This window comes from Brachyistius frenatus, unplaced genomic scaffold, assembly GCF_029030835.1.
Source record: "Brachyistius frenatus isolate BFR_SWC_R1_liver_20210118 unplaced genomic scaffold, ASM2903083v1 Contig_367, whole genome shotgun sequence".
Taxonomy (NCBI): domain Eukaryota; kingdom Metazoa; phylum Chordata; class Actinopteri; family Embiotocidae; genus Brachyistius; species Brachyistius frenatus.
In genome coordinates, this window is record NW_027210966.1 from 1 (window position 1) to 11,406 (window position 11,406).

An 11,406-nucleotide genomic window follows, 5' to 3' on the forward strand; every position below is an offset into this window, starting at 1 on the left:
CAAACATCCTGCAAAAGTACAAGAGCTGATGTCGTGGGAGGTCTTTCGAAACCCTGCCAGCACCCTGCAGAGTTTCCCTGAAAGCTACCCCACCCTTCCTGTCAGCTCGTCACCCCACCCCGGGTTCCTGCAGGCAGCTACGAGCCCTTCAAAGGTTGCCTCACAAAGCTCCAGCCCAGGTGTCACCTATTAAACCCCCGTGTGCTGTGGCCTGTTTATGGCAAACCGGCAAACCGACCTGTAATTCAAAGGAACCGAAACAAACCGGAGCAAGGCGGTGAAACATGCGTGTGTGTGTGTGTGTGTGTGTTTCAGAGGATCAGAAACTTCTTCTTCTTTCTGCTCGTCCTCTGTGCAGTTTGAGATGATTTCACAACCTGCCGAGGATGTTTTTTATTTTCACCCTGTTGCCTGCCTGTGGCATGTTGTCATCAGCTTCCTTTATTTAAAACTTGCCTCGTCGTCATTGGTCCATGCACCTCGCTGGTCGCCCTTCCTTTTAGCCACATCCTGTTATTGTTCTTATTCAGCTGGTTTTGTTTCATCACAGCCCAAAACAAACTTGACTCCTAGTTAAAAAAAAATCACTCAAACCACCTCTGATTTTTTTGTGGTTGGACTCAAAAAGAGCAGCTGCACATCTTTCATGTTTGTTGTTTTTTGCTTTGAATTTGCTCCATATTGAAGAGCTGATTCTCAACGTGCTGCGGAGTCCCTCCATATTATAAGCTTCAACTTTAAGTTTCACTCTGAAATCCGACTTCACTTTCACGTTGAATTCTCGCTATGATTTTGGCTAATTATTACCTGCAGTGATCCCACTCATTTGCCTCTTTATTACTGAGGAGTGTAATGTGTACAAACTGCTCTGGGTTAATCATTACATGCTTTATGGGTGCTACAGAATCAGCACTTTCCCTCCAATTCTAATGAAAAGCTTCATGTAAGCAGGCTGAACTTTCAGTGTTGGTTACCCAGTCTGAATATAAATCAAAGCTGATCTGAATCTGATGTAGACGACTTTATGAAATGCGCTTATTCACTTTAAGAGTTAGAGAAGAAGTTCACTCAGTTATTGTGTCGTTATAATGTTTTAATGAGTGTGTTAGATGTATTTTGTTCCCCCCCTGCTTGCAGTCTTTATGTTCAGTGGAGATAAATGGCTGCTGTCTGTAGCTTCATATTAACAATGGAGGATCTTCTTAGTGCAAAAGCAAATAAACATGCCTCCCAAAATGTTCAACTAGCTTTTAAAATGTTTTAAATTTGAATAATCAGTATCTTTGTTAACAATTGGCTTCATTTGAGAAGTTAAAACCATGAAATTTGGGACATTTTTGCATGAAAAAAATAACTGATTATCAAAATAGTTCCAAATTAATTATCTTTCAATCGACTAGTTGATTGCACATAAAAGCATTTTATGAATTTTGTATGCAAAAATGGTCATATTGTGAAGTAAATTAAGCTGTCAGCCACATTGAGCGCAGAAATGTAGTTTTTTTTTGCAATACTTTAATAAATATATTTTTAATCCACTCAATAGTAATATATCAGCTGGAACCGAAGTGTCTGACTGACTGACACCTCCATCCCTGCAGCTCCACTGTTAATGCTGATAAAACAAACTGTCTGTCTGGCAGCAGAATGTCAGACGTGGAAGTCTTTCATCTAAAAAAAACCCGGTGAAATCCCACGAAGGAACTGAACAATCTTTGTGTCACGTCTTCTTACAAAGTGGTTCGGTCTCAGCAGGTCGGTGCAGGGCGGAGGGTGAAGAGGTTAACAGGACGGTGGAGTGAATGTTAACAAAGCACAGTGAATGTTTTCTCTCTTTTCCCTCCATCACACACACACACACACACACACACACACACACACACACACACACACACACACACACACACACACACACACACACACACACACACACACACACACACACACACACACACACACACACACACACACACACACACACACACAGGGCCTCTCTGAGTAAAGAAGCATGACCAGCAGCAGCTGTTGGATTAACAGCTGCCTCTGTTTGTCTGCTGAGACCCTGAAACTCTCTGATCTGTGAGCTGTCCCTCTGCTGCTGTCTCTCAGAGTTCATCCTCACTGCACACAGACTCTCATTCTTATTGCCATATCTTCACTCTGATCTGATTTATCACTGTAAAATTCATACAAACAAATGAATAAACTGAAAATATAAATATTAATCCAAAAACAATAATGATTGATCCTAAAAATGCTAAATTTGAATTCTTTTTTTTCACATTTAAAGTTGTTTTTCGGTGGTGGTGTATTCTTAAATCAAGAATGCAAGGATAGAAATTGTAATTTTATATCAATAAAATGTCTTGACTCGATAGGCTATTTGACAGAAAATTAATCTGCATAAATTTTGCTTTTTTAAAATTATAATTTGATTGAAAAATGATAGAAAATTATGTAACAAATTAAATAGATGAAATAGAAAATGAAGATTCACTGATTTCTGCGTCTCATATGCAAATTGTCAGGAATATAATTCTATATATTTTTGGATTTGTGGCTGTTGCCTGTATAAAAGAAGCAAATTAAAGAATTTTATGTAGTGTGATGTTTTTCTTTCTACTATTTTCTGACATCTCATCGACTAAATAATTCATCTTCACCTTTGTAAACATCACATTGGAAGAGTTAACAACGTTAAGAGATACAAAACTGTAAAATAGATTCTGTATTTGGGTTAAAAACACATCCTAATAAAGCCGTTTTACAAAATAACAACTGATAGCATAGAAAATAGGCTGCAGACCGCGAGCGCCCTCTGGCGGTTCAAACAGAACACAGCTACGGGAGAGCGGTCAGCTGACTAACACGGAAGTGAGTCCTCAGCAGAAACACCACTGAGCCAGGGGAATATTGTTGATACAACATAAGTGAAGCTGTTTGAGCGCACGTGAGATCATGGTTCGGTGTTTCCTGATCCACACGGTGTGCCCGGTTACTGCTCTGTCTGCCGGGGAGAGCCGGGTGCTGTACTCCCGGGTGTTCGGTCCGGATGAGGGAGTCCTGTCCGGGAAGCACGAAGAGCTGACCGCGGAGGAAAGAAGGCTGCTGCAGAAGGAGAGGGTCGCTGTGGTGGCCAGGTGAGTGGGCGGAAACTAGTCTGAACATGTACAGAAAGGTCTGAAATACATTAGTTTGTCTCCAATAATGATATATTATGTGCCCGATCAATAAGGGCGACATGTTGGATTAAACTGACTTCATATTCTCTGTGCAGTTTTTTTTTGGAGAAAAATTGTGAATCAGAGAGTAAATAGTGGAGATGACTGTCAGCCTCAGGGTCTTATTCAGATGTCTTTTTTTTTTTACTTTTACAAATTACTTATTTTTAAGAGGATGCAGCTTTTGTCCCTGTGTTCCCTCTTCATGCACAAACACATATACATACACACACACACACACACACACACACACACACACACACATATATATATATATATATATATATACGCAGTATATACATATTACTGTGGAAAGGTTTTTAGGCACTTTTTTTTTCTCCATCACCGATACCATCATGTTCAGGTTCATATTTATTCTCCAACATGACAATGAGTTATTTGATTATATTTAATAAGGCGATGTGCTCATGTTAATGTGTTTTTATGATCCTCTGTTCCTCAGGCAGGTCCGTAGCGCTGTCTCTCTGTCCCGGGAGGCTTCGGGCCGGCTGCTGGTGGAGACGGTCCCCGGTGAGGAGGCTCTGGCCCTGCAGGACGCCGACAGCGGAGTGGTCCGTCTGAGAGCCGGAGACCCTTTCTCTGAGGAGATGAGCGCCCTGTGGCTCGGGGTCCAGGGTCTGGGCTTCACGCTGGTCTGCGAGCCGCACGAGAACCTGCTGCTGGCCGAGGGAACCCTGCGGAACCTGACCCGGCACTGCCTGGACCATCTACACATGCTGGGGCAGGGCAGCGAGGTGAGCACAACCCAAACACAAACACGTTTTATTATGGAGACGGGGCTCCAGTTGGTTTATCTTTTTTAAGGAACACAGGGCTGAAAGGGGATACAAAATTAACATGATTATTACAACTCAAAAAATTTGATTCTGCTCAGCTCATTTAAAGTTTTCAAACCTGGACTAGATGCAGATTAGATCGAGACCTGGTTTGATGTGGATCTGGTTTTACTAACACCGTTAAGGTTTAACAAATCTCACAGGGGTGTCTTCACCCTCCGTGATACTATAGTCCACGTACACTGGTTTTAATCTAGACTAAGTCTCCTGTTTTAACAAGCGCAATAACCATGCGCTGGTTAAGACTTGTGAATGTGACATGTGAAGACTTGTATGTGAGGCACCTGTTTCAAAACCTGAAGCTGTGTGACAACAGATGATGGACTGAGAAATATTAATATCTATTTAGTTTCTTTTACTTTTACTCCTAATTGTCAAATTTAGAAGAGTTCTGTAGACTTTGATTTGGACATCAAACTAAATCTGGCTTTTCTGCAGTTGTTACTTGGTAAAAATGTATTGTTGGTATCTGCAGTGGGAAGTGGTTCTTGGTTCTCTTGTCTAGATTATTTAATTGATTAGATTTTTTTTTGTTTTTTATCTGATTTGTGTAAAAATAAAGATTGCAAGTTGAAAAAAAAAATGGTTTTACCAGTGTTTAAACTTGTATTCAACAAGTTGGAGGTCTGGCTGTTGTTTAATTTGTGAAGGAGGGATTAGAGGAGCGAAAGATTTATAATTGGGGGGGTTTTGCTCCGTCATTGATATATGGGAGACCATTTTCTGGTGATATTCAACAAATCCCATGAAAAGATCAAAACCAACAATTAAGTGATCCTACTAACAAGTATAAATAAAGCTCTGTTGTCCAGATGCTGTTAAAACACATTCATTTGACACGTTGCTGCGATGTGTGAAATCGCCAACGACACTCTCCCTGCAGGTCCTGTTGAGGAGCGGCCGCGTCGACGTGCTGCTCAGCCGCCTGCTTCCTCATGGCCAGCTCCTCTTCCTCAACCATCGCTTCGCCCAGAGTCTGGAGAAGGAGGTGGCGGCTTACGTGGCCAAGTGACCCGGAGGGGGTGAGGGTTCACTTCTATCAGCTCCGGTCTGACTTCCTGTTTGAGCTCCATTACTGTGAGCTTTCAAACAAACAATCCGAATGCTGTTTACCTTCGGTGACATTTCGGTGTCGGAGGAAGAGGAGCGGAGCGGCGGCGGCGTGATGTGTAAACACACAGAGCGGTGAATATCTCCCTCAGCCACTTGCAGCTCACTGTTGGCTGTTTACTTGTGTGGGAGGCATCACTTCAAATCCTGTTTGTCAAATTGAAAAGTGGAAAGGAAAATGTGGCAGATAAAAGAGTGCAGCTGAAGAGGCCAGTTAAGACTCACTCGTCAGCATCAAAGTCTGCTATTTATCTGATTTACCGCACTGGAAATGTCACCGTGTGACTTTGAGGAGTCCGTGTACAGCTGGTTTATTTGTGTTTTTTTTAGTTGTTGTCTTTGGGTAACTTTTAATAGACTGTATGTTCCTGAAGAGGAGGAGGAATGAATGAGGATGTTTTTTTTTTCCTTCTGCAGTACAAAGTGTGAATCATCTCGTATTAACAAAACAGAAAAAAATGGAACAAACAAAGATCAAAGTCAGACGTCTTTAATGTCACTTTCAAGCGGAAATGTCATGTTTCCGGAGGCACCGAGGACGATGGAAAAAAGGCAGGAAAACGAGAAGACATATTATCAAACCGTAATGAAGGAATGCAAAAGACAGAAAAAAAAAACAGGAAACGATGACAAGGACGACAACGTCCTGACACAACAAATAACAAATGCATACCCGTGTGTTGTGAACATCTTGTTGTACCTCTAGCTCCTCCTCCTGGCCTCATAAAAAGCTTCTTAAACCCCAGTTTTTGTGCTGGCAACCAAATCCTACACCATAGCTGTGTTTTCAGGAAACGGGGGAGAGGGGGGACTGTCTGAATGCCAGCATCAATTGCTTTGATCATCTTCTTTTTTTTCTGTATTAAAAAAAACAAAAAAAACAAAACTCATTTCGAGTATCACCTGAGGCGTATTCTTTGAAACTCGTGTTGGTCGTGCGCAATCAAGGACGCAGTGCGGTTTCCGAAAAAGCCACAGGGAAGCAGGTAGAAAACGTTAAACATGATAAACACGGGAGAGGAGGATTTACACGTGGTGCATGTCTCACGGGGAAAAAACAAAACAAAACACAACGTTTGCGAAAAACATCTGTGAACTGATTTATCAGGTAGCCAGAAAGTAGAGGGCGCTGTTGTTTCTGCAGGATTCAGGCTGCAGGAAACAAATTTACTGACTTGTATGAAGTAAATATTTAGATTTTGATGCAACTTGCTATAAAATACACCTGGATTATACTCTGTGCTCCTAAAAGCACGTTGAATTGAAGTAAAACATTTACAAAATGGATAATAAAAGAATCCAATAAGTTTGAAAAATGAATGCTGTACATAATGGAAAAGGAAAACCTTTGAGCGTCCATAAAATAAAAAACAAGGATTGTTCTGCATAAAAAAAAAATTTAAAAAAAATTCTCCATATTTTTACATTCTTGCTCTGTTGCACTCTTTTGGAGAACATTATTCTTTTAATCCATAAACATGTTATAAATAATGCTGATCCAAACATCATTTGAAGGTCCTTTTTAGTTTCAGAAACTTGACTTTCTGCCTGCAGCTCTTAAAAACTTTTTAAAAGTATCTGACTAATATTTTCAGGCGTCAGAATGAAAAATTTGTGAACACATATTTTTATGTTTCCCACATGTCAAAACCAAACTGTCCCCCCCTCTGAGCTCTGACTTCAGCCACCCTGCAGCTTTGGGCTGAGGCTGACTGCAGGCCGGGCTTCATCAGCTGACATCACTGAGCGATCTTATGAATAAATTAGAGCCAGTTCAGACAGTCAGCGCAGGTCCTCTGCTTACTTTTCTCTCTGCAGGACACAGTCAGTGCATCTTCTCATTAAGGTCGTGAACTTTAGCTGTCATCTGATGTTTTGGCCTTAATCTGCAGGGAATAAAAGGCTAATGTCCAGTAAACACTTAATTTAGTTCCTTTCAAACTGTTTTTCTTGTATTTTTACAAGTGCTGTCACTTTTGAAAAAAAGACTCCCTTTTTACTCCCTATCTGTCCACAACTCTTGAATTTCATTGAACACTTTCAGCCTCCCTCCACTGGAAAACGTGTCGCGCTTATTGTTTGGATGTTTGACCTTCACCGTGCAGGGAGATGTATGTGCAGAATTGGACACCAGAAGGCTGTTTCCTCTTTTGTTATGGTTTGAAGGAGGAAAGTTTTCTCTGCGCTCACCTTAAATCTCATTTTATACTTACGAGATGATTCGGTAACATCAGTCCAATTACAGTCCAGTTAGCACACAAGTTGGGGACTTTTCAGTAAAGTGGGAGACATTTTGTTGTCCTGTAGTTCAAGTTTTTGGTATAAACTATTTGCATATTCTGGGTTTTGTGATGAGGAAGAGGGAGTAAATTCAATTTTAAGAGTTTTTAACAATGTAACTAAACATTTTTATGCATGAAAATTAGACACACATTATTTTTCAAAGCTATTTCTTGTCTAAATATATTTTTAAATAACTGAATAGAGCAACAATCAGTGAAATCAAGACTTATCAACCTTCAATAGTTTAAATAGTTGGTGTAAAGACTTTTTTGTAAATTTGTAATCTGAAAACACAACATTTAACTGTGTTAAGTTTGCTTATTTAGTTCTTTACAACCAGTTATTTGGCCTTATTAACATCAGTGTAAACTTTGCAAATCAAAGTGCAGTGCTGAGCCGTAGCCTCCCCACTAGGGGGCAGTATGTAACCAGACAGGATGAGAGCTGCGGCCTATGTTTGCTGCTAATAGGAGACAAATAGTGACACCAGAGCAGAAATCCACCAGACTACAAAAATCATGAAGGCTGCAGCTTTGAAACAATTTAAAAATGAGATGGTAAACATCAAACAAGCAGCGTGCTAACTGTCTTGGAAACCAGTTTGTAATTACATCTAATTAGCGATGCACAGAAATAGGAAGTTGATCTTTGCCTACAAGCATCTGTTTGATAAAATGGATGAGTTAATGTCAAGTGGGGATTAAAATGACTGTATTTGTTGCAGATTTGGTATATATTTGTCTGTATGTTGTGCTTTCATCATGTGTGATTGTAAGGATTTCATTACTGAGCAGCTTGAATTATTACTAAAAACACGTTGCACGTACAGAGAAACAAGTGGAACAGAGAAAGGGGAAGTCAGGAGGGTGAGAAAAGTGTAATTGCGCATATAAAATCACAGGACAGGAAAAATGCAGTGATGCTGCAAAATTATCACACTTAGTTATTCTTTACTTTGAAAAGAGGCCACTGTGGGGTTGAAGTTAAAAGATTAAATGGTTTAAGGTTATGAAGAGGTTTTCAACTGAGTGCTACCAGAGCCCAAGAATCTATAAGTTTCTATTGGAGCCAAACTCAGCAGGTGATTATTTCCTGATTAGCACAAGATCCTCGGTGAAATCAACTGCTTTAATGTGTGGTTGAAATGAAAACACACTCACAGGCTTCAATAGCACTTACAGAGGGAATAAATTGAAGGCCATTAACTAAAGTACATAAAATTCTCATAGCAAAAACAATCTTCACCAACTTTGCAAATAGTTTTTTTTTTTTTCTAGCAGCCCAGAACTGGAAAAGGCACAACAGATGGCGAGTGGGGCGAGTTTATCAAGGGGCCCAAAGGTCAAACTGCATGATGCAGCAGAGCTAGTAGATCAAAGGTGAAATCTGGGGAGCAGCTTTGTACATGAGCTGGAGTCAAGAGGGAAGGTCCTCCTGAGCTAACCCGGTATCACAGCTAAATGTGAAATAGACACACCGGTCCACTACAGCAAAACGTGTAACTTTCACGACTGGACAGCCCGGAGCGTGGCTATTTCACATTTTGCTGTAGCGGACCGGCTTGACTATTTCACGTTTTGCCCGAGCACCACAGTGGCTGTCCTACACACATTTCCAACCAGAAACCTTCAAGGCGGTAAACCATCTTTACCGCGACTCCCCCACCCCCCACCCCACCCCTCCTGCTGCGGCTGTGTGCTTCATCCCTGCTGCCTGTTTTCCTCCAGCTGCCCTCATATTCACTCATCATGTGTACAGGCTGACCGAGACCAAAGCTGACATTGTCACAGCACATCTCAGTCACTCGCTCAATCTTTTCTTCCTCTTGCATTTTGTCCTCCACCAGCCTGCAGCTCCAACAAAAACATTCCCCCATTGAATTTTAGAGACTGCCCATTGAATACTGCCAACTCCTAAGTTTAAGAATTTTCCTCTTCATATTTTTTCTCCTGCCTCATTAAATGTCTCCCTGACTATTGTATGGCTCATGGCGAGAGCACAGTGGAGAAAATGGGCTCAGCTCTAGCCAGAGATACAGTATGAATTTCAATGCGGGTTGAAGACTTATTCACTTTAGCCTCTGTCAGGGCATGCAGCGTGAAATACCTGAACTCCACGGCTCGCATTCACATACATTAGGCATCATTTCTATTCCCTTTCATGCGTACATCTTTAGAATTTCAAATATTCCTCTTCTCCCAGGCAAGAGCTAAGTGGAGCTGGTATTGTAGTGCAGGTTGAGGGAGGCTCAGTGATAACAGCTAAACGCCACTCATATTAGGTGTCACAAGAGATCTGCGTGATCTGTAAATTTCTGCATTCTCACTGCCTGTGTAGGAGGGAGATTACATGTTTTTTGGAGCAGAGTGTGTAGGCGTTGACATGCTTAGCTTGAATTAAGGGGTTGAATGTAATAGTCAACATTTTGTCATGTTAATTCTTTGCCCATAATTCTGCAAATTATACCTGAAATTCTCCTGAAACACACAACCCTCTCTTTGTACAAAATAACATCTTCCCTGCGAGGCTCATCCAGTCTATCAGGCATCAGAGGAGAGACTTTCTCTGTTCGCATCTCAAATCGTGTTAGATTTCCAATTTCAAGCCATTTATTTCATGCCCCCCCACCCCCCCACCCCTGAAAAATGTCTCTTTTCGCACTTCAACTGATCTGCATGAGGTGGCTGCTGTCTAAAGGTATAGCTTGTCACTGCTAGACTGTCACCACACTTCAAACGACTCCGTTAATTGAAAATATAAGTCAATTATTCCTTAATGAAGCTCTGTGTGCAGCAGGATTCCTCTGTAGGATTGCTGGTTTTTTTGGGTTTTTTTTGCTCATTACGAAGGAAAAGGCAGTGTTGTCTGTGTGTGTGTGTGTGGGGGGGGGGGGGGGACAATGGACTCAACAAATACTTCACAGGAAGAAATGAAAAGAACTCTCATATCTTTGATTTTCTGCCTCTTTTTGGAGGGAGGGGGAGGGGGATCGGAGTCTTTTTGTTTTTTCTCGCAAATTGATTTGTTGATCTGTAAATAAGCTAAGTGATAAAGAAGTCTAGACTGATAAAGGCCACTTGCTCCTAATGCTCTGATAGCGACTCAGAGGGGATTATACGCCAAACAGGATGCCATCTGCCTCTGCAGTGAAAGGCAGGCTTATTATTTGTATTAAAGTCAAAGATAGAGGCAGATACTTTCATTCTCTTCTTCCTCTCAAAAAAACAGTGACAGGCGATACTTCTGCAACCAACTCAGAGTTAACAGTTGAATAATAGAAAAACATTCACATTTTTATCATGCAGGAAAAGCCTCTTCTTTACCATTGGGCATTAATTGCAATTTCAACAGTAATTAAGATAATTGTGGGGAGGTTATGGCTCGTTCGCAGTAAAACACACTGACCGTGGTTGTAATTTCAACACCCCCGAGGAGAATGTGATCATATCCTGCGCAGAGCACCGGCTGTAATAAGTTACGACCTCCTCAATAAATTTACATCCGAGAACGGCTGACTCTTTTATGGTAAAATTACAGTGAGAGTGTGTGTCACTGTATTTTACTCAGGCCTGGAGGCTTTAACGGGTCGTACCCTCTTATCACGTGAACATTCCCCAACGTCTCTTCCCTCCTTCTCACACAACATCATTCAGGATTGTGGGAGGGCGTGAGGCCGGTTTTGGGAAGTGATTTCAAATTATTTTATTGAAGTTATTTGTAAGGCTTTTCTTGTGTTTTAGAGATAAAGCTACAGGTCATCAAGACTTTTTGAAGATATCAAACCAAAGTTGCACACTGTTGCGAATACTGCACAAAAAACTTCATTGCATCAGCAACACTTAAAGCTGCGTTTGTTGATTTTTGGGCACCAGGGGGATGAAAATCTCAGAAACAAGCTGCCACACATACAAACACACCTCTTACATGCATTTTAA

The 11,406-nt window shown here is 41.2% G+C and overlaps 1 protein-coding gene across 2 annotated transcripts; it reads left to right on the forward strand.

The window, feature by feature from the left end:
• The first annotated feature begins 2,890 nt into the window (after positions 1-2,890).
• ap5s1 (adaptor related protein complex 5 subunit sigma 1) lies at positions 2,891-10,202 on the forward strand. 2 transcript variants are annotated; one of them, XM_069724242.1, is made up of 4 exons: positions 2,891-3,140; positions 3,685-3,976; positions 4,962-5,100; positions 5,606-10,202. In XM_069724242.1, the coding sequence occupies exons 1-3, from the start codon at positions 2,959-2,961 to the stop codon at positions 5,088-5,090; spliced, it is 603 nt and encodes a 200-aa protein (XP_069580343.1). In that variant the 5' UTR covers positions 2,891-2,958; the 3' UTR covers positions 5,091-5,100; positions 5,606-10,202. The 2 variants fall into 2 exon arrangements, with proteins under 2 accessions (XP_069580343.1, XP_069580342.1); XM_069724241.1 differs by lacking the exon at positions 5,606-10,202 and having other exon boundaries at positions 4,962-5,234.
• Positions 10,203-11,406: the final 1,204 nt, after the last annotated feature.